Here is a 25,353-nt window from a genome sequence, read left to right on the forward strand (position 1 = left end):
TGTGAGTTAATTTTGGCCTTCAAAAATTGAGAATTTTGAAAACTCAAAACTTGAAAGTTGTAGATATTTAAGTCATGGTTTCAACCCATCCAACCTTGTGTCAATTGGATTTTTGAGGAGAAAGATATGCCAAAAGTACTGATCAGTGCTCAAATTTGATTTTTCCTTTTCAAATTATGCCTCTTTGATTTCTTTCTTTATTTGAAACTTCCAAACATGGTAGACAACCCAAGCACTCCAGCTACACCTCCTTAGACATTTAAGCATGGTCCTTTATCTCATTTTTAATTCTAGTTTGACCTTTATTCTCTCACAGACTTTTGTAAACTCATATTTTTCACATAATTTCTGAAAGTAGAAAATTACATGCAATGAATGACATCTTATTCAAGAAATTATGTAAAGATAAATAATAGGGACTAATGCAAATCACGGCTTAATTATACAAATTAAGTATAGTAATAAGGAGATAACGCCCACATAAATATATAACAAGTATACATTTTAAGGTGTTATCAGTTTATGAGATGAGTAAATCGGTAAAGGGATTTGGAGATGGGTGAGGGTGAATTGGCATTCGGCAGAGACATTCGGAGAGAGAGGCTTGGTGACAACAATGGCAATTCGATGAGAAAGGGACAGGCTTGGTGATTCGGAGAGAAAGAGAGAAGCTTGGCAGCAATGGCGAGAGAGAGAGAGAGAGAGAGAGGGGATGAGAGACCTCAGACCAAATATCAATGAGAGCTTCAGCGCTGATTAAAATATTATTATTTTGGTTTGGCATAGTGCTACAGTACTATCATACATTTACGATGGGACTAGAGCACTGTGCCAAAAGAATTTACATTTTTCCATGTTTAGCCTTCCAGCTGTTGAGACAAATTGGGCCTAAATGCTAAATTTTGGTTATATTTGGCATATCCTTGCGAATGCTCTAACTTGACCCATCACTCCAACATGAGTCATCACTCCCAAGAGAATCGGTGTCGTTTTGGACCATGTAAAGGACACATTTTAGGGCCTGTTTGGTATGTGTATTTAAACACATATTTTTAGTTTTTAAACAATATTATACGTATTTCCATATATTTTTTTGCTTACATGTATTTTCATAAAATATAAACAACATAAGAATAATATTACCAAACATGCCCTTATTTTCACAAACACACTTGGCCATTAGCTTTTACGCAGTGTCGTTTGAGTTTGAGCTCCACCACAATTTTAAAATTTTGTTTCTATTTTTACGAAGAGTTTCATCCATGTCCTTCGTGGATGACCTATATATAAACAATTTCCCATCATTTAAAAACTCAGAATTCTCTCTCTCTCTCTAACACGCACACAGAAATTTGAAATTTGAGCGCCAAAGATGGAGGAGATGGACGAAACCGAAGCCGTACCTCAGGTCTATTCTCGACATTTTTATCCTCTCATTTGTTGCGTTTCTTTGCGTTCTGTTTGGTTGCCGAGAAAAACGAAGGAAACAAAGAGATAGAAGAAAAACGAAATTCTAGGCCGTTTGCTTTCCGGTGATTTTGGTTTCGAAAACTGAAAAATCCACATCTGAACTGAGTCAAATAACTCTATTAGCTTAAATTTAAGTAGAGATTCTCGATTTCTCTCGTCCTAATTAACGAAATATTTTACGGCTCAAAAATTAGTAATCCTCTGTTTGGTTGCCGAGAAAATTTGAGAAAAGATCAGAAACATTAACTTATTCATGTAAATGCATTACGCTGTTCTCATTTCTGAAAATAGAGTACACTGAACCAAACTCGTCCGAGTCAAAACGTTCCGAGTAGACTCAGTTGAGTGGACTCTATAAATTTTATTAAATTCATTTTGAATGCAGGAGACTATAAGATTCATTACCTTGATTTCTTGAATTTCCTGCTTATTGATTTTTATTTTTTTTTAAATTCAATTTATTTATCATTGACAAAATGGCATATACATAAAATTTTTAGTAAATGAGTTGATTGTATTTGGAGACATCTTCTGCTATTGTATAAGCCGAAAATGCTTGACCATTTATGTGAAATTATATTCACTTCTGTATTGATGTTGTGTGAATTAACTATGCATGCTAGAACTGTGACAAATTGAAACTTGCAATAAAAGAAATATTAAAAAATTTATTCATTTTTTTGAATTATATGTATATATATTCGTATATAGATCTTCTACATTCTTGGAACTCTTCAATTTAAACAAACCTCTGGTAGTGGTTAGTGGTTACTATATACGATCTGTTATATATATTTTTGATAAATGAGAGAGAGAGAGAGAGAGAGAGAGTTGAGTGGTTAATTTTGATAATAACATTGGGGAAGGGGCACATGGGAGTATTTGAACTCTAGACGTCTCTGTTGGAAACGCTAGGGAATGTCAATTACGAGGCTCTTGGAAAAAATTATACTAATACTTTCGTATTTTAAAAATTATAACCACAAACTACAACAAAAAGACTACATGTTAAGCATATGTCAATTTGTATTAACATGATGGGATTTGAGAATTTACTTACTGTCTATTACCTGTGCTAATACGGTTGTTAACTCTTAAGATACATGTTCTTCTCTTGAGGAGTGGATAGCGTAAATATCCTTAAATCTGTACCACCCACATACTATCTTTCCAAATTGATTGGTTTATTTTTGGATCTAATTGCAGGTTTACATGGCATGCATTCAACATGGTCATCGGTGAGCTTCCTCCTGCATGGAATTGTTGTGAAATAACAGAAAATAATTTTTTTTCTACATCGGTGGTGTTTTTATGAAGATTGGTGACTAATGGAACCTTATTTAGATAATTGATGTACTGAGTTGATTTTAAGATTTAAAAAAAAAAAAAAAGTGGTGCAGGAAACGCCAATGAGTATATGGCATACTTGACTTAAGCAACTTTATACTGTCAGGTGAACAATTTATGAAGATGTAGGTTTACTCTGGTTCTCAATGCTGGGACTTGTTTATGCAAGGCTTAACACCAGGACATTATGAGATTAATTAGTCAAGCTGGATTTGGATAGGTGTTAAAACTGAATCATGGGTTAAATTCTGATGGACACATTCAGCCTTTTCTCTTAATTGGAAACTGGCATAAAGTGATGTAATGTTGGAAATAAGACATAATTATCTCTTTATGTTAGTTTTTTTGATTTTGATGAAACTTGAGAGTAAAGAAGAGGAGAAAACAAAAAACAGAAATATTCTAGAAGTATGGGTCTTTCAATCCTTAGACAGCAGACACTATACTTGATCTTTTGTTTTTTTAATTGAACTAAGTTAGTAGTGAAATGTAGTTGTGGCTAGGGGTTTTGGTTGTGCTTCATTCTTCTTACTTTTATTGAAATTGAATAGGATTTTCACTTATCTAAAAGTAAAATAAATAAATAAAAAAGAAGAAGAGATTTTATATCTACAATTAATGACGTTGCAAAATATTTGTTCCATGGTTGATTTTATGTTTACAATTATTGACTCTGCAAAATATTTGTTCCAGAGTTGGAATTTCCTATTATGATTCCAGTATTCGACAACTTCATGTGCTGGAAGTTTGGGAAGATGGTAGCAAAGATTTTCCCTTGGTTGATCTGGGTATGAGTTTCAAGTTCTTTTTTTTATGGAATGGATTCTATTTCTTTTAGTCTCATTTTTTTGGTATTGTGTCTCTTGATAGTTGAAATAAAAAGAAATTTAGGTTGGTTGGTTTCTCCTCTCTCAAACTATCTTCACGTGCAATAATTATCTTATGCATTGAATATATGCATCCTCCCTTTTATGGGCTGTGGGACCCCCACATTGTGAGAGGGAGGCAACATATATTTGATACATGAGACACCTTCTACTTCATGTGCTATGGTAATCTTTTCTTATTTTCTGTGGGTTGAAAATATGATTTAACAATATAGCTTATGCCTTATTTTATTCTCTTTGGCTGAATCATTGGTTCAGTAAAATATCAAGCTAAGCCCGTGATCATCTACACAAGCACTAAAAGTGAAGATTCCTTTTTGTGTGCTTTACAACGTAGTGGTATGCTGCTCATCTGCTGGTTGAATTATGAAACCTGCTTGAAGTCCTTGTTTTACTCTCTAAATTGATGCAGATGGAACAACTGAGGCTCCTACTGTGAAGCTTGTGAAAAGTTCAATCTTCAGTTATGAGCAAGCATGGCACAGGTATAAAAGCATTCATAAAATGTTTAATGTTGCGTTTGTGAACTTTGTAGATATCAAACTTGGCTTAATCTAATGGTAAAAAGGGTATTCCAAAGTAAAGCATTTGCAGAGTGTCCCTGTAAAACAAATGCCAAAGTAATTTAATTAGTGTTGTTTGGGAGCCTGGCAAAAGTGCTGTTGCATGATTCTTTCATATCGTTGAATGTTTTAAATATTATATGATGGAATTTTATCGTTAAAAACTTCAAACTGATGTGATCCAGTGAAAGGAAAAAGAAAAGAAAAATCATATTGATGCGTCATATCTCTGCAACAATTTAATGCAACCACACAAACCTACCATGTTTGTGCAGTTTTCCTGTGGTGATATTACAGACTGAAACTCTATCAGCATATCTATTGAATAGTACAAACTTGTATGCGTGTCATCAAAATGAATTTTATGGAGTAAAATAAAGTCTGTGAGGTTTCTAATTTGACTAATTTCTACCATACAAAGACTTTTTTCTAAGTCATATCTTTTGTCAAATAGGCCATCATTTTTTTCTCCCTTATTTACAGTTGATACACATGTTTATTAGCCTTCAAACCTAAAGAGTACACTGCCTAATCAGAATTCTCATTAGGCCTTTTCTTTTGATGAGTATTAGTCCCTTCCAACAATCTTCCCATTCTTTTCATTCCCTTAGTCAAACTGAATCAAGATGTTTGAGGATATTATTTGTTAATTGTTATTGGTTAGTACACTACGTATAAACCGTTCTATGTGATGCTTTTACCATTTTGAGGAACTGGATGTATTCTCTCTTGGTATCCTGCTGATTCCACTCTAATTTTTTGTTCTCTTTGGGGTATTACAGATTGATATACCTTCGAGTAACAGGAATGGATGATGGATTAAACATTAAGGAGAGGGTTTGTTATGTAAGTCAAAAAGTAACATATTATCTTCTATGTAATGTTATTCTATGTTGTTTCAATTTTAAATTTTTTAATGCAGAATGTGCATATCACTTAACCCTGATGTCTGCTAGTCACATATTCTTATGTGGGTTCTGTTATGTTTCTTCCTTTCTTCGTTTTTTTTTTTTCCCTTTCTCTTTTCTCCCCCCACAGTGCTAGCAACTGCAAAACCCATCTTTGTGAAGCAACAGTCTGAATGCAGCTTGTAGATCTGTTTATCCTAATCTCTACATTAAGCTTTCTTGTTCTCTCATCAACTGCAGTTGAGTTCTATGATGGACATGGGAAGTGATATTCAAGTTCGTGCAAGTGGGGGTCTCCTTGCGATATTAGAAAATGAAAGGATTGTAGATACCCTTGAAGAAAAGGAATGTGGGAATGCATCAATCACAGTGGATTCTGTGGTAGAAATTTCATTGTATCTTTTTTTGTATTGACTTTATGCATAAATTCTTAAATTTTCCTGCAATTTCCCTTCTCTTTCTTTCAAGAATGATATTTTCTGGAAATGAAACTTGGACCAAGATGTACTCCTTTACAACCAGAAATAGAAACAAGTTTCTTAAACTTGATGCAGCATCTCATGAGTCATTGCAGATTTTCCAAATAGACAAACATCCTAGCCATATGGGCATTGGTCGAGCAAAAGAAGGGTAATTGATGAATAGTCTCTTTGTTGTTTCCTTGCAAAGATGACTAACATATTTTATAATCTCAGGTTCTCTGTCTTTGGCATGATGAATAAGGTTTGTAAAAGTTATTTAGTCTTTAATTTTGTGTTATCTTTGCATATTGTACTGATTGTTTCGCCTGTAATTCAGTGTGTAACTCCAATGGGTAGACGTCTCTTGAGGTAAAGTTGAACAGATAAATGTTTTATGCTATGACTTAATGTAATTTATAACTCAATTAATAGTCTTTTTTTCCTCTCATTTTAGAAGCTGGTTTCTGAGGCCTATACTGGACCCTGAAAATTTAAACAGGCGTCTCAATGCTGTATCCTTTCATTATATAAAAGTTTGAGGACTTCCTTTGCTTAAATATCCTGAGTGGATTGAGGAAAGAACTAAAAGAGGATTAATGTAATCTGGCAGCACCATGAGATAGGCTAGCTAGAAGATGATTTAGCTGCAGGTCTGGAGCATGTAAGAACCAGAAAAGAGCTCTTAAAACTATTGAATTAAAGATGATTTGCCTGAGTTATAAGTAGAATAAACTTTCAGAAATATTAAAATTCTTGCATTAAATTACCCTTAACTAAGCTCGTTTTCTTTAATGGGATAAAGATATCATTCTTTCTTTGCTCTGAAGATCTGATGGCTTCTTTACGTGAAACTCTGAAGTCTGTAAAGGATGTTCCTCACATACTCAAGGTACAATAATATCTGTTCTTCACGCTTACTCTGCCCACTTTTTAATAGGTAAGTTACACTTGCACCTAGTTGGTCTTGAATCCACTAAATCACCCTCCACCTAATGTCTTTCTACAGCATTCTGTATTATTTCTCCTCCAAAATGATGATTTACATCTGTATTTTGTAGTTACATTTACAGCCGGGTTTGTTAGCGGTTGAGATCAGATACATAAAAACTTTACATACTGTTAGCACTTAGCAGATTATATTTGTCAACGGTCTTGATTATGAAACTTTATCTAATCTTAAAAAATTACCACATCATTTCTTTTTTTTACTGGAACTGTTAAACACTTAGATGCTGGCTTGGCATATATGTCACACTAATAAAATATCATAGTTTGACAAACGTTTTCCAAGATGTGGTTGGCATTAATGATAATTCTGATTGTTCTTGTCATAGGCCTTTTAGAAAAATGATTGACTTATATTACAGTGTCTCTTTTGCACATGTATTTCTTGAGTTCTATAGTTTTGAAGTATTTTTTTTTTTTGGAAGAAATTCAACGCTCCAAGCTCTGTATGCTCCTGTAGTGACTGGATAGCTTTTCTAAAGGTATGTTGGTTCAATATGATATGCTCTCAAATCTTAATCCTGTCTTAGTTAATAAGTATGTATAAGTTCTGGAAAGCTGAGATAAGGATGTATTCTGACTGCAAGATTGTTGCCCTTATTAACTTTAGTATGTAGATTTAAGGCAAAAGAACTTGGGAGAGTGTTATGGCTTGGTTATAAGCGCAAAAAGAAAAAGAAGAAGAGATATAATTATTTGAGAAGTGCTCCTTTATTGAGCTCAAGATATGCAGTCATATCTGTCAAGATGACGAACAAGATATAACTGAGTCACTAATATGAAAAGAATCTTCATGTCATTTTTACTAAAACATGCCACTCTCTTATGGGTGATTAGTCTGCTGGAAGCAAGTCTTGCCTCTACATAGACAAGTAGAAAATTTCATTCTCTGTGTTGTTTACTGTGAAAGTGTTTTAGGGTTTGATAAGTCAACCCTAATGCATAAAATATTATTTATATATAAAGTACATGATATTACTGTTTTGCCCCTATTACTCATAACACTCCCCCTCAAGCTAGAGAGTATATATCATACAATCCTAGCTTGTTACATAATAAACCCAAACGAGTCTTACATAAAGCTTTAGTAAACATATCAGCAATTTGGACTCTTGTAGAAACATATGGAGTGGCAATTACACCATCTTCTACTTTCTCCCGAGTAATATGATAATCTACTTCAATATGCTTGGTTCGCTCATGGAACACAGGATTGGAGGCAATGTAAATTGCTGCTTGATTATCACAATGCATAGTCATAGGCAGCTTCACAACAAATCTTAATTCCTCAAGTAAATGCTTAATCCACATAAGCTCACATGATGTGTGTGCTATGGCTCTATACTCAGCCTCTGCACTAGACCTGGCAACAACAGTTTGTTTCTTACTTCTCCAAGTAATCAGATTTCTTCCCAGAAAAGTGCAATACCCAGTAGTGGATTTTCTATCTGACGGTGATCCAGCCCAATCAGCATCAGTGTAGGCTTCTACCTGTAGGTGACCATTAGCTTTATACAAAAGACCACGGCCTGGATGTGCTTTAAGATACCTCACAATTCGAATAACTGCCTCCCAATGTGGAAGGCGAGGATCTTTCATAAACTGGCTCAAAACACTAACTGCAAATGATATATCTGGACGATTAATTGTGAGATAATTTAGTTTACCAACCAAACGACAATATCTCTCAGGATTAGATAACAGCTCTCCCTGATCTTCATACAATTTGACATTAAGATCCATGGGAGTTTCCACTGGTTTAGACCCTATCAAGCCAGTTTCTTCCAAAATATCCAACACATACTGCCTCTGTGATAAACTGATGCCTTCTTTAGATCGTGCTACCTCAATACCCAAGAAATAACGAAGTTTACCCAGATCCTTAGTTCGAAAGGAGTTTTGAAGGTATCTTTTCAAATCATCAATACCCTGCTTGTCATCTCCAGTTATTATAATATCATCAACATATACTATCAACAAAATCTTTCCTCTATCAGAGGTATGAGAAAACACAGAGTGATCAAAATGGCAATGTCACAATCCAAACTTTAACACTACTTCACTGAATTTACCAAACCAAGCTCTGGGAGATTGTTTAAGACCATAGATGGCCTTATGCAACCTACACACTTTTCCAGACTCCCCCTGAGCAACAAACCCAGGTGGTTGCTCCATATACGCCTCTTCCTTCAAATCGCCATTCAAGAATGCATTTTTAACATCTAATTGAAATAATGGCCAACCTAAATTAGCAGCCAAGGAGATCAAAATCCGAACAGAAGAAATTTTAGCAACAGGTGAGAATGTCTCGGCATAGTCAACACCGTATGTCTGGGTATAACCTTTGGCAACCAAGCGAGCCTTCAAATGCTCAATAGAACCATCAGGCAAATACTTCACAGTATACACCCAACGACAACCAACAATAGTTTTCGCTGGAGGACAAGTAACTAAAGACCAAGTAGCATTTTCAGATAGGGCAGACATTTTTGCCTCCATAGCAGATTTCCAACCCGAGATGGACATAGCCTCCTGGACAGACTTAGGAACAATAGTAGAATTCAAGGATGTGGTAAAGACATAAAGAGATGGAGACAAGTGACCCTAAGAGACAAATTGAGAAATAGGGTGAGAGGTACAAGAACGCTTACCTTTGCGCAAAGCAATTGGAAGAGAGGTAGGATCAGGAGTCGGATCACTAGGCGGGGTGGAGGTCTCTGTTGGAGGTTTTTGCCGGCGACAATATACTTGGAGTGGTTTCTGAGGAGATTCAATAGGAGACACAAGTGGTAGGAGAGGAAGACAAGGGGATGAATTGTCACTAGCAACCGAAGGAGAGAAATAGGACTGAGATTCATCAAATGTGACATTAGTACTAATGAAACAACGCTGAAGAGTAGGTGAGTAACATCGGTATCCTTTCTGAGTACGAGAATACCCAAGAAAAACACATTTAATGGATCTAGGATCAAGTTTGTCACTCCCTGGACCTAAGATATGAACATAGCACACACAACCAAAGATCTTAGGAGGTAGATGAAACAAAGGTGCATTAGGAGAGAGCACAGTATAAGGGATCTGACCACCTAGAACAGTGGAAGGTATACGATTAATTAGGTGACAGGCAGTGAGAACAGCATCACTCCAATATGATTTGGGAACATGCATATGAAACTTTAAAGCACGAGTGACCTCTAACAAATGAAGCATTTTGCGTTCAGCAACACCATTTTGTTGTGGAGTATGGGGGGCATGAAGATTGGTAAATTATACCATGATCATCAAAAAATTGAGACAAAGATGTATGAAAATATTAACGAGCATTATCAGACCGAAAAATATGAAGCGAAGCATTAAACTGAGTCTTTATTTCCATATAAAATGATTTGAAAATTGAGTACAATTCAGACCGTTCTTTCATAAGATAAAGATAGGTGACTCTAGAATAATCATCAACAAAAATGACAAAATATCTAAATCCCAACAATGAGGGAGTGTTTATTGGACCCCAAATACCAGAATGAACTAAATGAAAAGGACTACTAACACGACTCTCACGCCTAGGGGCAAAAGCCACCCTATGGTGTTTACCCAACTGACATGCTTCACATTGTAAAGACTCAATTTGACGACACGACAGAACTAATGACTTCAAATTCTTGAGAGATGGATGACCAAGGCGACAATGATGTTGAAGAGGCAAGATAGACAAATGAGAAGCCACTAAACGGGAAGAACCACATCGATCCAAATAATAAAGTCCACCGGCTTCATACCCTCCACCAATAATCTTCCCCGTCTTGAGATCTTGAAAGATACAGTGAGTGGATAAAAAAATGGCAGCACAATTCAAAATTTTAGTAAGCTTACTAATTGACAAAAGATTAAAAGGAAAATCAGGAATATATAAGACAGAAGAGAGAGAAAGATTAGGACTAAGATTGGCAGTGCCCAAACCAGAGACTGTAGTGGCTGAGCCATTTTCCAATGTAACATTGGGAAGACTACTAGATTGCTCAAGGTCAGAGAGTAAACTTGAGGTACCTGTCATATGATCAGTAGCACCTGAGTCAATGACCCAATCTTGAGTGGCAAGACAAGTAGCGGAAGTACCTTGTTGAGCCAAAGTAGCAGTAGAATCAGACCCAACAAAGTTGGAATGCAGAGACAAGAGGCGATTGTACTCTTCCTCAGGAATAGAGACTACTCTAGATGTCGGTGGTAGTGACTGTGAAGGTGGTTCTTGAACTTGAAAACTAGCTTGGTTAGCCGAGGGTTTACCATACAACTCCCAACAAAAGTCTACTGTATGATTCTCACCATGACAATAAGTGCACTTACGAAGACCACGTCCTTTACCACGACCCCCTAGGTCACGACCTCCACAGCCTCGGCCCCTACGACCTTGACCTCCACGACCACCTCTATTACTCCCCATTTAAGTGGTAAAGGCAGATTTATCACCAAAAGGTAATGCATCAGTATGGGAGGAAGAGAAAGGGTCAAAACTCGAATTAGATAATGTGGCCTGTTGAAGTCTATCAAAAACTTCACTCAATGAAGGGAGGTCTGGACTAGCTAAGATTTGTGATTTTACTGGATTCAAACTTTTAGGCAATCCAGAGAGGAAGCGAGCAACATGCATAGAATCTCATTGTTTCTTCATAATTTTAACATCAGAGGAGATAGACTGATAAATATTGAGTTCTTCACATACACCCTTAAACTTGTTTTAATAGTCTTCTAAAGACATATCACCCAAACTCAAGGAGAAATAATTTTGATGAAGATCATAAATCTGCTTGAAATTTTTAACACTAGAGTAAAGTTCCTTGGCTTGTTCCCAAACAAGTTTAGCAGTTGGTAAGAAAACCAAACTACAACTGATCTTAGATTCCATGCTATTCCACAAACAACTCCTAATTTGTGCATCTTCGGCTCTCCAATCAGCAAATTTAGGGTTTGTAGGTACAGGAGGTTCCTTAATTACGTAATCAAACTTCTTTCTACCAAGAAGAAAGACTTCAACTGCCTGTGCCCACTGAGCATAATTACTACCATTTAGACGAATGGAGGTAATTGATAACATATTAGGAGATCAGAAATAATTAGGGGGCTGAGCACTGTCTTTGAACTCCATAATAGCAATTTGAAGAGCAAACTAACACTAAAGAAATAAACTAGATTGAATTAAAACAAACTCCAACCAGCAACCAATGTACTTCAACTAATCAGCCACGTCAACAGTAACTCATCTATCAACGAATCAACACCAAACTATTCCAAAAAACAAGGCAGCAACAAATCCATACCAACACCCAAAAAAAAAAAAAATTGCCCAATCCACCACTAAACATCAACCTAAGGTTGCCTGAACAGATATGCAGAGAACGTATTGAAGAAGAAAAGAAAATCAGACCATGGTTGAAACCCTCAACTGAAAAGCACTGGCGGCGGCGCGAGGACCGGCGAGTAAGCTAGGATGGTCACCAGAGGAGGGCGAGTAAAACCCCGCCTCTCTCGCGATCAGGCGTCGTTGATTTGGTGTCGCGAGACCGGAGAGAGGGTCACTGGCGCTGGACAACTCCTTCAGCCACTAAATCGAGATTGCCGGAGTCTCTATTAGGGTTGTCAGAGCTAGCGAGTAAGGATATGGTTGCCGGCGACAACAATATCGGTGGGTGGTTGTCAGAGGGTTAACGGCAGTGGCGGCTTGGTGGCTTTGATACCATCTTGTTTACTGTGAAAGTGTTTTAGGGTTTGATAAGTCAACCCTAACACATAAAATATTATTTATATATAAAGTACATGATATTACTGTTTTGCCCCTATTACTCATAACGCTCTGTTTACTTCAAAGCTTGCTAAGAATCCTACTGTTTGTAGACAAAAGATACATTCATTACTCATATCTTCCCACTGTCATTTCTAGATAAATTTTACATTCCATTTGCTTAACTTAGTATCTAGAGAAAATGGAGAGTAGGAAATAAAAAAGGTGAAAACTGTATAACTTTTGTTATGTGGAAAGTGGAGGGACAACAAAAGGAAGAATGAAAGTTCTAATTACTTTTTGTTCTGTGCCTCTCCTACTTTCAAATTTCAAGTTTCAACAGATAATTTTGGGGATGGGTGGAAATTTAAGTTATTTTCTTCTTTCTTTCTTTTCATTTGCCTCTTATATAATGAACCAAACAGTGCAAATGAAGAGAAATTTGAAAATATGGTGATCCTAACAAAATGTTGGTTCATAGGCTCTTCTCACCTTGTAAGATTGCTGGGTGGCATTGTGAAAATCATTAGCTATTCTAGTGCTATGAGTATACCATTATTCTAAAAGAGTTACTTTGTATCCCATGATGATACCTTTCAGTTGGTGGGTTGATTCTATTGAAAATAGAAGTGTTGTTGAAGAACCAAAAGATATTTATTCAGGTTTCATATTCACTTCTGATTATAGATTTAATAATGCTAATACTTGGCCCTTAAGCCACACTATTCTTGTGGATAAGTTAACCTTTATATGCAGTGCAACAGCATTGCTTCTTCTTCTTTTGGTTTTAAACAGTGTGATCCTTTAAATTCTAAATAAACTTGCCAAAAAAAAGAATAGAACTTTTGGACAATCCTGCGTCAGAATGTCTTATAAATCTCTCTTCTTCTTTTTTTTTTTTTAATCTTGTAGAGTGTTTGCTCACTCTTGCATGTGAACAAGATCTTTGGAGTAGGGATTTCTGAAAGTCTAAGAGAACATGTGAAGCAATTGAACTTGGACATTGTTGAGGAGGTATTAAACTAGTTCCATCAACTGCATTATCTGTTTAGTGTATATTATTGATTTTTTATGTGGCTGTTTTGGATGTGCTCCTCAGCCCCCCCCCAAAAAAAAAAAAATATTCTGTGTGTATGTACGTGTACTTTTGTTGCAGGCTACTTCATGCATTACAACAGAGCTGGCTTATGTCTATGAATTGGTTAGTCTATATTACATCCTCAAGATTTTGCTACAGTCAGATACAATTGGTATTGATGCTTGTGTGTGTTTCTTTTTTTTCTGAAAGTTGTCAACCATTTGACTGATTCCCTCCTCCTCTTCTACTTTTTCTGGTCTTATCCTTACATATAACACTGTCTTTTGTAGGTAATTGGTGTTCTTGATGTCAATAGAAGTAAAGAGAAGGGATATGAGACGATAGTGAAAGAGGGTTTCTGTGATGAGGTTAGATCCTTGTCTTGTCAGGCATAGGCACACTTACTTATTGGAATTAGTAAAAAATAAACTCGTTTGATCCATCCACCCTGTCAAATTGGAATGGAAAGTATAGAAGCCTTGTGATCGAATTTGATACTGAGATGATGATTTTTTTTTCTCTGTTTAAACTTTCATCCTTCAGCATCAAATGGTTTTCATTTATCTTTACCACACTAACATCCCAAATTTTCTTGGCAAATCATTCTTTTTGTTTACATATAGTTGGATGAGTTGAGGCAAATATACGAGGAATTACCAGAGTTTCTGGAACAGGTGCCTTTAAGCTTTTATGCATCAACTGAGAGTAAGAGACTCAAGTCTACAAATACCTTGTTTTAACCATACTACTACTGTCTAGCAGGTGTCATCATTTGAACTTGCACAACTTCCTCATATATCTAAAGACAAGCTTGTTCCTTGTATTGTTTATATACAACAAATAGGTTAGTTTGCGTATTTTAAGAATTTTTCAAGGATGATACAATTTCTGTATATATTTTCCTACGATTGCATTTTGTTTGTTAGATTCAATATTAGTGTTCTCTAATTTCTTTTCTGCACTGTTATTTGTTATCCTTCTTCTTGTGTATCAGATAGTCAGTAGATGATGTAGCTTTAGTTTGAAATTGAATTATTGTTTCTCATATCTTAGTCACTAAATGATGAGAATTGACTCATGGCATTCATTGTTGCATTACTATCAAATTCCTGTTAATGCGTTAAGAACATTGTGGATAGCTGTAGGGATGACTAAAGAATCAGGATTTTATAAGGCATTGAAGCACACATTGTCAACTGTTCAACCCAATTGGGGCAGAACTTGAATCTAGCTGAATGCCCCAAAGTTTAAGGTCTCTCTAGTTCCTTTAAAAATGACATCTACAATAATACTAAATAACATTGTATTGATCCAAAAGATTTTCTTTGTGATAATGCAACTTCAAATGATACGATGACTAGAACTTTTACACACATATGCAGCTCACACAGACACATGTAAGACAAATATAAGGATATATGGAACTACCAATTTATTTACAGTGTTACGTTTAAATTTCATTCACTCAAGATTCCTTGCATTCAAAAGCCTAAAACAACCTGATTTCTTTTGCTTTATAGAAACTACATTATTTAGAGCCTCTAATGAAATAATATGGAATTATGGGTGCATTTCCATGATGCTTATCTTGATTCCAAGTCGTTCTTTATCTAGTACAATGCCATTTTAAATTCCATGACAGATTGTGATTTACTTATCAGCTTTAAGTTAATTACCATATCTTATGAGTGCCTGTTGATTTTTCATTTGGTTCATTTCTAGGATACTTGATGTGCTTTTTTGAAGAAAAACTTGATGAAATCACACTAGAGAAACTTCAAGATTTTGAATTTGCAGTAAGTTGAAGCGTCATTTAATTAAATTGAATTAGTTTGTTAGCATGTGTGCACTAAAGATGTAGCTGTCAAATGTAGTTCTCTGATGTGGATGGAGAGAAAAACAGATTCTTTTATCGTACCCCAAAGACACGAGAATTGGATGATCTTCTTGGAGATATCTATCATAAAATCCTAGGTATGTGCTATAAACTGCTCTTCTGTTAAGTTACTCTTAGTTTCTTGGAGTTTTACATTGATTATAGCATATACTTGGGATAATGCATGCCAATGACCTTTAGGTCAGCTGATACCTCGTGTTTCCAACAAAAACATCCAGGGTTGGAATCCCCTCTCCCCACATAAAATGTATGAAAAAAATAATTAGGATAGTGCTTGTTGTTTGATATTTTGAAAAAGTGTGTAGTTTCATAATCTGAGAACTGTACTCTGATCTGTACTAGAATAGACATTGAGAATAGTTAGAGAACCCATTCTAGTCGTTCTAATTATAATTCTTAAATTGTGCTCATATCTAATCTGTTGCTCAAATTTTCATTGCTCTAATTTATTGTTGAACATTAGGAGAGGGTATATAATTTGACAATTATCTACAATCTGACACTAAGAACATTGCTTGAGCCCTTGTTTTACTAGTTCTGAGTGCAATGCTTGATGGGTTGACTATGTCGTATCTAACCTATTTATAAATTTTTTAATCTGAATTTATCGTTGAAGATATGGAGAGGGTAATTACTAGAGATTTGGTGACACATGTACTTCTATTCTCAACCCATTTGCTTAAGGCTGTCAATTTTGCAGCTGAACTTGATTGGTGAGAATCCTTTCAACAAGTGCTCCTCTGTCTCTCTCGTGAAAAGACCCTATCTGTTATTTCTCTTTCTCTTAAAACTTATGAATAACTGTTTTATTTCAGCTTTTTGTCATTGGCTCTTGTTGCTCATCAGAACAATTATGTTAGGCCTACTTTAACGACAGAAAATTTGCTTGATATACAAAATGGAAGGTGAGAGCTGTCTGGATTTATTGCATATTCTGTGATCCCTTCAGAAAATTGAAATTTACCAATGCATTAGTAACAAATGTTAATACCATTACCAGACATGTTCTGCAGGAAATGACAGTAGACACATTTATTCCCAATGATACAAAGATTCTTGATGATGGTAAATGGAAGATACATTCAATCTTAGCACATCAAATGAATCTATGCTTCTTAGCATTTTTCTTATGAAAATTTCGAAATTGTATTGTTTCAGGAAGAATTCATATCATCACTGGACCTAATTATTCAGGGAAAAGTATCTATATAAAGCAGGTCAGTCGATATTTTTTGTTTCATTTCAAGAGACAATCCATCCCCTTTTTGGTGTAGCATATTTTCAGTGACAAATAGATTTTACTCTATCTACCTAGCTGTGTCAATTTACTGATAATATTTACATGTAGTTCATGCACTTTTGTTTTGGTGTACAAATCCATAATTCTTTTAAAAATCCTTCTCTAGAGTAAAAATTTAATTTTTATGGCTTTTAAACATGTTAAAATTCCTTTTATAGCTCGGACTATTTACGCTAGTGCCATCTATGTAACAATAACATTTCATTGCTATCATCCTTATTGTTCTCGCTGAAACACCTGCACATTTATGTATGAAAAACCATTTTGGGTGTTGACAAATAACAACTCTGTTGAGCTTAGATCGATTTTGAGGTGAATTTCTTACTGACACCCTAGTCTTTGTCACAGAGGTGGGCATTGAATGTTGATGTTGTAACTATAGTGCAGTATCATGAATTAAGGAATATTGAAAATTTATTTTTCCAGGTAGCTTTAATTGTTTTCCTTTCCCACATCGGAAGTTTTGTCCCAGCAGATGCTGCAACTGTGGGTTTGACTGATAGGTTTGACCTTCATATTTCCAATATCTTTCTTCAAACAGCAGTTATACAATAAGTTATCATTGATTTTTCTGACCACAGCCCTATGGTAACAGGATATTCTGCGCAATGGGAAGCAAGCTTTTGGCTGCTGAGCAGTCAACATTTATGATTGATCTACATCAAGTAGGGATGATGCTAAGGTATACCAAAATGTGGGTGGCTAGATACCTTCAAAAACTCATTAAAAAAAAAGTTCCAAAAAAGAGCTTCAAACTACTAAACAAGTGGGCTGTGGTTTGTAGCGTCTGCATCTCATGTTCCTTGGTGTTTGGACTATGCCAAATTGTGTAATAATTTAATAAACCATCTTTGGCTAAGAAGGTGATTCAGACTGCCCGAATGTTCAAAAAGATGGAAGCTTTCGTATTAGGAGTAATATTTCAATGAAAGAACTTTAAATATTCTTCTTTCTTTCTATATTGCTGATGTTTGAAAAATTGTACAGGCATGCAACTTCACAATCTTTGTGTCTATTGGATGAATTTGGTAAAGGTACTCTTACAGAAGGTTAGTCTCTGCAAGAGAAATAAACGTTCTATTTCTTGGATATGCTATGTCTGTAGTAATTGGAATATTACGGATGTTATGCATTGCATAAATGTTAGTGTTATTTCAGATGGCATTGGCCTGCTTGGAGGAACCATAAATCACTTTGTCACATGTGATGACCCCCCAAAGGTTGGAAGTTCTTCTCTTACTGGCCATAATAATATTATGCTAATTATAATTTTGATGCGGTTGGGAGCATGGGGAGAGAAGCATTCACTTTGATTTTCCATTGAAGCCTATGTTTCTTACAAGGCCAGGTTCCCAACTGCCTCAAATTATTATTTTTTCTTTCTGCCCCCTTTTCTTTCCTCAGAACTATTTAGATCCTTTGGTTAGATTAATTTCTGTTTAACATTACTGTTGAGACCATTTTATTTTAATAAGTTAACCATTTCGAAACATGAATTTGGTGATTGTTTGGATATTATTTGCCGAATTTTTTTATGTTTTCAAACAATGGAATTAACTTTCCATGTAATAGCCACTAAAAATAGCAAATATTTCTCAGAAAAATTGAGCAAGCACTACATCTAGCTTTAGTCCAACAATGCCACATTATTTTGCAGGTTCTGGTGTGCACTCATTTGACTGAATTACTTGATAAGAGTTGCCTACCGAAGGTTAAGGCTATGTAGCTTTATTAGCTCAGTTATTCACACTTTCTCAGTCTGGTTATCATTAGAGTTTTGATTAAATATATATTTTTTAATAACGAATTTCAGTCAGAGATGCTCAACTTTTACACCATGAGTGTGCTGAGGCCTGACAACAATTCTACAGATATTGAAGATATTGTATTTTTATATCGGTATATTTTCCTTGCTTTCTGCATTGCATTTCTGTAACGAGAATGTGATCCATGACCATTATTGGGATGGTGGAGTTTATTTGTTACTACCAAATTTATTTATGTAGGCCTCCATCTGTCCCATTTCTTCTGGTGAGCAATTACTCATGATGTTGGGAAAACATATATTGCCTCTTAAATTTGCTTTACTAAATATTTCTAGAGCCCAAATCTTGTTTGTCCATGGGAAATTTTTTATGGAAAGTGTTTTTTGAACAAATGCATCAATAAAACTTTTATTATGTTCAATTATTCCAATAATATGTTCCATCATGTTCTCTTAACTGCTTAACATGCATCAGTATGGTGCCGTTTATTCCAGTACAGTAATTTGCTGTTGTGGATTTACGAATAATAATATCAGTAGGCAGTCTTTGTGTCTCCATCTCTTTGTGCACGTAAAATGCTATATATATTTCTGAATTCTTGGTTTTTATTGCTTGCAGGCTTGTTCCTGGACATGCACTGCTTAGCTATGGTGAGTATAAAATTGCTTCTCTAAGTTGGGGATTCCTTCCTAAAATTAATACTGGAAATCACTCATGGAAGTTTATGTCCTGCAGGGCTGCATTGTGCGCTGCTTGCTGGTACATCTAAAACATCATTGAACTTAAGTTATGTAGGACTCAGAAAAACAAAAAGGGAAAATTCATTAGTTTCTTCTGTTTTTGTATTCTATGGTGGTTGTTTTATGGGTAAATGCAAAATATGGTTTCAGAATTTAGCTAATAAACACATTTATGTGGGTCTCAAGTCTCAACTAATCTTTGAGTACCTACTGTGGGTGATTAGATATGCAGATTAAACAATTCCAGAATTTGTGAGATTAATTATAGATGAAATCATGAAATTAGAATTAGAACATCTTGCTTTATTAAAACTGGAACGCTTGAACGTAAATAGCATTAACAATCTCATTATGAAAGTGGGGCCAGATTGAAGCAATAAACAAAACGTCTTCTATGTGCTGCTTTACTGACTACTTTGAGTTTTCCAATGGAAACGATTTGCATTGATTATGTAGGTGTCCTTGAGGAAGTTATTCAGAGAGCAGCATTTGTGTTGGATGCTCTTGGAAATGATAAACATGTTGAGCGATTGTGCAATGAGAATATATCAAGCCAAGATCAACAATACAAGGTGTTAAAGGGGATTAATCTTAGATATGGCATATGGGGAATCTGTGTTCCTGTTCTTATATATACAATTTTCATTATTTATTTATTTTTGGGAGCTAAATGCAGGATGCAGTGGACAAGATGCTGGCGTTTGATGTTTACAAGGGGGACCTCGACCTTTTCTTTCAGGATATATTTCCATCTTAGTCAAAGACATTGAAGGTATCACATTCTATGGATACTTGTACTTGGGCTTGATATTCTCCAGAAAATTCAGGTTTAGTTTACAGATATGACATAGTAAATATGGAAAATTGGGTCTCAGCTGTCAATATTGGACATCACCATGCTAACGTGGACTACATTATCATTTTGTCTGTGACACAGATTGCAAATTATCAGAGTAAAGAAAATAAATAAGAGGAACAGAGGATATGCATAATGCATGCCATTGCCCCTACTATTGCATAATGTATAAATTTTTTATTTTGGCTACAGTTGTATCCTTGAAATATGTATCAAAAGACCTAAGCCCTCAAAAATTTTTTTTTTCCAGATTTCTTTTTTCTACTAGGCTACGTAATAAGTTGTAGCTTTCTTGCAGCCAAATGGCTTCAACACCTGATGAATTCTATATTGCTCTTTGATAATTTAGGCCCCTGTGAGAATCTCACACTTCTGCATCATGAATGTAGCATTATGTAGGGGCTTTCCGGGTTGCTGAGCCTAAACTGCAATTAGCTGTTTCACATTCATGGGGAATGTGTATTGTGAAGAACCATTAAAAATGTCATCTAGAAGGATGCGATGAGCTGCCTCTGTAGGATGGTATAAATCCCAAAAGACATGATCTCTTCTGTTGGAGCAATATTTTGCAATCGGCACGCAAGCAACCTTGGCATTAAGATTCCCTAGCCCGCAGCATGCGGCTTTAACCTCTGCAAATCCTGAAATGAAATAGGCAAATAGGTTCATAAACATATTAACAGGGAAAGGAACAAAGGTAGAAATATATTATACCAATAATAAGTATTTCTGGAACAAATTTGAGAAACCGAACTATTTTTCCTGAGTGATAAGTTTTTTTAGTAAGTGACATAATTTTTGCTTCATTTCTCAGTAGGAAAAAGAACAGTTGTGTACCATAAGCTGTTGGATTCTGAATGAGGCTTAGCAAGACACTGTATGTATCAAAGTAGGAGTAGTTAATGTCCTTGAACTCTGATTTCAATTTCTGCAACATTGACTTAAGGCCTTCATTGTATTTGGCAGACCAGTAGTTTGTTTCTTCACTGCATTCATCCGTTTTGTTCTTATTCCTTAGTGAAGGGCAGCAGCCGATTGGCCCAATCCCAGTAATCACAAATTTGCGTGCACCACCATTGTATATACGCTGTTAAATATTAAAAAAAAAAAAAACTGTGAGAAAATGGTTAAAAATTAAATTTCATTATATACTTGACATGCACATGACGTGAAGGAATTTAGTCAAGCTAATACATTCTTACTAATATATATATATATATATATATAAGTGATATGCCAAAAGCTATCTTCTCCAGTCCATATATACCGGTTGAAAAAATTGATGGGCTTGAACTAGAATTATCAAAATCTCTTCAGAAAATTATATTGTCAACTGTGAAGCAGCCCAAGAAAACAAAAACAAAATTCCCTACTTATATATATATTACCTGTAACTGAACTTTTAGTGTGGTAGCCATCAAGTCCACGTACTGTTGTGGTGTGTTCTTCTTGCGAAGAGCAGAAGAGTCGAAGTAGCCGAAGATATCATTGCTTCCAATGACAACGGCAATAAGAGATTTGGATAAAAGCTTTTGTGCACCAGAGGATCCTAGCTGTTGATTCAACTTTTCAATCACTGTTGAATAGTAGTCGACTTGTTTGGTCAAAGGAAGTGACTGGCGCTGTAATATAAAAGAAACACACACAGAAATATCGTCAGCGGGGATAGCTCAGTTGGGAGAGCGTCAGACTGAAGATCTGAAGGTCGCGTGTTCGATCCACGCTCACCGCATTATTTTGTTCTTCATTTTTTTCTTGTGCTTTTTGTTCTTTGCTTTGTAAATATATGGGCCATTTTCTACGAGCTCAACTTGGGCCCACCCATATTTTTGTATTTTTCTTTAAAATTACGCAATTATGAGAATGGGGATTATTATTATTTTTTTCAAGGAGTAGTGCACAAGAAAGAGGAAAAAGTAGTTATAGTTTTTGTTTCACTTACATATCGTTCATCTGTGCCATCAAAGATTCCAGCACCTCCAGATGCAAAGCTAACACCAGTTAAAAATGATCCATTGTTTGATGCCAATGATAGATATGGTGGTGAAGTTGGCAGACCCACTTTCTCAGCTGCTCACAAATTTTATTTATGTTAAATTTGATATTTTGATAAACCAAATAATATTAGCATAATGAAAATGATAATCCCATATTGTAATAACAGGCAATGCATAATACACACTCATGACTTTTGAGCAATGAAAAATGTGAATGTTGATATAGGTTTCAAATGCAGTCAATTCTTGGAAAAAGTTTTATGACACGAAAAGGAAGAAGAAGAAAGAAGTCAATTTATGATACACATAATAGGGTAAAGATGTGTAATCACATGGGAAAAGAAAAAAAAGCTCCCAAAAGGAAAAAAGTGTATACACGGAAAGAGTAGTACAAAGGTGTAATCGCATTCAGAGTTACTATTGATGCACCAAAAAGTTTTAACTTTAGAAAACAAGTACGAACTAGCAGAACTAGGGACTATCTTCTTAAAAAAAGCAAAACTAGGGACTAACCATTTACCAAAAACAAAAAAAAAAACAACACACACCAGGGACTAACCACCAAATTGTGGCCATTTTGCTTTTGGAATTTCAATTACCTAAAAAGATGCACCCAATCAGAAAATCTTGGAACGAGATTATTAACATTTGATTATCCCCATTTTAGGTATAAACTAATGACATTGCTCCTTTTCCATTGTGTGATTGATATTCGTTTTCTTTTCTGTCCAAGTGTTTGCTTCTTTTTCTTTCTTCTTTCTTCTCTGATAGAGATGCCAAGTCACTAACACTTATATTCATGAATCATGACCATGAGTTAGCTAACTGTCACGGCAGTTTTGAAAAGGCCTGTTTTAGTTATCAAGTGTCTTGTACAAAAACATGTTTGATAGATGGTGTCCACACACACACACACACATATATACATATTATTTGATCCTTTGTGAATATAGATTGAAGAAACTATCTCAGCACATGAAACCTGACTATATGTGAGGCCAAGGGTTCTAATAGCCATATTTCTTATAAATTCTTTCACTGTCTTCCTATATTTGTAGTAATTATTGTAAATATTTTTTTCTTCTAAGCAACAATCAAGGGATAGAAATTATTTATAGAGCATGCATACTAATATACTATTCGTTACATATATTATTTTGAATTAATATTAAATTGGTCATAGTCAATTTTTATTTATATATATATATATATTTTATATTAATTAAATTTTTATTTAAATATTGATTATGTGATAAAATCCAATTAATCCATTTTAAAATTAATAGATAGGATTATAGACATTCTATAATGAAGTTATCTTAAAAATCTAGAAGATCATACACATACACATACTGACATGGTACCTCTCTCTCTCTCTCTCTTTCTCTCTCGCAGACACACAATACAGATAAAATTAAAAAAAAAAAAAAATCGAAAGTTAAAGGAAATTAAGGATAGTAAAGAATATATTGACAAGAAAATGCTTGGAATTATGGGCAATAACAATAGAGACTTGGGAGGAACTTTATAACTTAATTAAATATGACTGCATAAAGGTATGGTGTTCAAGATGTTTGGATAAACTTACCAAGGAAATCCGCAGCATTCTTGCCATTAGTAAACCTTCCAGTTGGTTTTTTGGTGGGAAAGTCGACACCGTTGTGTGGAAAATCAGCTTTGGCAAGAGAAAGCTTTAGGTGGTTGTTGTTTCCAACATCTACAAGAGAATCCCCAAACACAAATACGGCTGGAACCATCTGAGCCTCCAAGAAATTGAAGCTCAAAATAAAGGAAGAGAGAAAGAGAAGCAAAACATTGTGAGCCATTGTATGAGTGCAACAGAACTCTCTCTCTCTCTCTCTCTCTCTCTCAAATGAATTTTGGTAGGTGCTATGTGGGGGCAGAGAATTGTTGGTTTTATAGAGGGAGTAAAGTTAATGATGCGTACTTAACCAAAAAAAAAAGTTAATGATGCGTACATTTTTGTGTGTGAAAACAAAGACATTAAAGACTACTTGGTATTATTTTTTATTAAAAGATAAAAGACATCAAAGACTACTTGAGCAGAAGTACTCAAGAAACATTCAACTCATTACACATGGCACTTTGAAAAAAAAAAATTCCTTTAACTTTTCCTAATATTTAAGATGTACGTATTTTAAGTAGATTAAATTTCAGTCTTTTTCGGTAATGATATTCTTACTCTAGTCTTCTCTGATTGTGTGACAAAAATCCGCATACTTAGAGAGCACTCCCATGCAGACACAAACCATAAATTAAGATTTGGTTTTATAGTTTTTTTTTAAAGGATGGTTCAGTACATGTGATTACATGTTCGGAATGTATAAATGAGTCCAATTCAAGAAAAATGTAGACACAGATTATCGGATTTTTTAGGTTTAACATGATATATAGTAGGTCCCAGTCAGTCCCACACTCCCACCACACACAGCACGCTAGTGGGCTCGGTATCAATCTTCTACTTTTCCTTTTTCTTTTTGTTTTGATACTTTGTCGTAGTAACTTGCAAAGTAGTGTGATTTTTGATGTCACAGCTCACATGTCTGGTCAGGACTCAGGAGAGCATGCTGTCTTACTGCACTGTGCCACATGCCATTGCCACATACTCGACCGACTTCCACTGTTTAAAAAAAAAAAAATTTCAACCCGACCTTTAATGAACGCGTTCTTTATTATAGTAAAACATTAATTCAATTTTTGATACTCTTATTTAACTGTAAAAAGTTTTATCAGTTGAGCTAATGAAAACTTACCATTGTTATCCATTTTCTGTTGCGCAGAGTTCTCTTCTAAAAAACACCCTTCAAATTAAAAAAACACCTTTCATTGTTAAATTGTATTTTCTTATTATATTTTCAATACTTGTAAAATTTTAAGAAAATAAAAAATAAATAACTATGTTATTATTTTTAATATAAAAAAATTATGTTATTAATCAAATGTTAAATTTTTTTTTTGTAATATTAAATTATGCATAAAATACGTTTAATTTATAGATTGAATAGTAATTAACATTCGATTTGAACAAAATTTGACATGCATATGTTAAGAACATGCAATTTAATAGTTAAAATTTTAAAATACATATCTTTTAAATGGGAGTTCGAAGGGCTTCCTTATCTTTCTCTTTTTTTCCCTTGTCATATAGTTCCTGTATGGCTGTACTGATTTTTTTTTTTTTTTTTTTTTTTTTTTTTTTTTTTTCTTTCTTAAATTATTGGGCTTAGAATCCAAGTTTTTGTTTTTGTTTTTTTCCTCAAGTTGCATGATTTAACAATAATTTA

The 25,353-nt window shown here is 34.8% G+C and overlaps 2 protein-coding genes and 1 non-coding gene across 7 annotated transcripts; 2 read left to right on the plus strand and 1 right to left on the minus strand.

The window, feature by feature from the left end:
- The first annotated feature begins 1,240 nt into the window (after positions 1-1,240).
- LOC126694563 (DNA mismatch repair protein MSH5) lies at positions 1,241-20,257 on the plus strand. Of its 5 annotated transcripts, XM_050390909.1 has the most exons (35): positions 1,242-1,408; positions 2,677-2,708; positions 3,511-3,605; positions 3,963-4,043; positions 4,117-4,189; positions 5,050-5,113; positions 5,416-5,570; positions 5,704-5,805; positions 5,871-5,898; positions 5,974-6,005; positions 6,091-6,148; positions 6,439-6,525; positions 7,067-7,123; positions 13,327-13,428; positions 13,571-13,615; positions 13,783-13,860; positions 14,116-14,166; positions 14,255-14,336; positions 15,215-15,288; positions 15,367-15,466; positions 16,006-16,102; positions 16,205-16,294; positions 16,390-16,454; positions 16,548-16,606; positions 17,116-17,192; positions 17,285-17,371; positions 17,677-17,738; positions 17,848-17,909; positions 18,347-18,400; positions 18,503-18,588; positions 19,074-19,105; positions 19,191-19,214; positions 19,652-19,767; positions 19,872-19,967; positions 20,133-20,257. In XM_050390909.1, the coding sequence occupies exons 1-34, from the start codon at positions 1,373-1,375 to the stop codon at positions 19,950-19,952; spliced, it is 2,424 nt and encodes an 807-aa protein (XP_050246866.1). In that variant the 5' UTR covers positions 1,242-1,372; the 3' UTR covers positions 19,953-19,967; positions 20,133-20,257. The 5 variants fall into 5 exon arrangements, 3 of the variants coding, with proteins under 3 accessions (XP_050246866.1, XP_050246867.1, XP_050246869.1); XM_050390910.1 differs by having other exon boundaries at positions 13,357-13,428; positions 19,872-20,205; XR_007645806.1 differs by lacking the exons at positions 18,503-18,588; positions 20,133-20,257 and having other exon boundaries at positions 1,241-1,408; positions 19,872-19,930.
- LOC126694564 (GDSL esterase/lipase At5g55050-like) lies at positions 20,163-23,933 on the minus strand. Its single transcript, XM_050390913.1, has 5 exons — positions 23,637-23,933; positions 21,994-22,121; positions 21,440-21,673; positions 20,889-21,138; positions 20,163-20,692 (listed from the first exon to the last, which is right to left on the minus strand). Exons 1-5 carry the CDS (start codon positions 23,872-23,874, stop codon positions 20,472-20,474), a joined length of 1,071 nt encoding a protein of 356 aa, XP_050246870.1. The 5' UTR covers positions 23,875-23,933; the 3' UTR covers positions 20,163-20,471.
- TRNAF-GAA (transfer RNA phenylalanine (anticodon GAA)) lies at positions 21,711-21,783 on the plus strand. The gene has a single exon. It is a non-coding gene; the product is annotated as a tRNA-Phe (tRNA).
- Positions 23,934-25,353: the final 1,420 nt, after the last annotated feature.

Source organism: Quercus robur, chromosome 8, assembly GCF_932294415.1.
Source record: "Quercus robur chromosome 8, dhQueRobu3.1, whole genome shotgun sequence".
Taxonomy (NCBI): domain Eukaryota; kingdom Viridiplantae; phylum Streptophyta; class Magnoliopsida; order Fagales; family Fagaceae; genus Quercus; species Quercus robur.

Bases quoted from the DNA above. Each gene is read 5' to 3' on its own strand.
- LOC126694564 (XM_050390913.1), bottom strand. From the start codon at position 23,874: ATGGCTCACAATGTTTTGCTTCTCTTTCTCTCTTCCTTTATTTTGAGC. The intron at 22,122-23,636 runs GTAAGTTTATCC...ATTTGTGAGCAG, and splicing joins GAATGCTGCGGATTTCCTTG to CTGAGAAAGTGGGTCTGCCA. The intron at 21,674-21,993 runs GTAAGTGAAACA...TTTATATTACAG, and splicing joins ATGGCACAGATGAACGATAT to CGCCAGTCACTTCCTTTGAC.
- LOC126694563 (XM_050390909.1), top strand. From the start codon at position 1,373: ATGGAGGAGATGGACGAAACCGAAGCCGTACCTCAG. The intron at 3,606-3,962 runs GTATGAGTTTCA...TCATTGGTTCAG, and splicing joins TTTTCCCTTGGTTGATCTGG to TAAAATATCAAGCTAAGCCC. The intron at 19,215-19,651 runs GTACATCTAAAA...TTGATTATGTAG, and splicing joins GCATTGTGCGCTGCTTGCTG to GTGTCCTTGAGGAAGTTATT.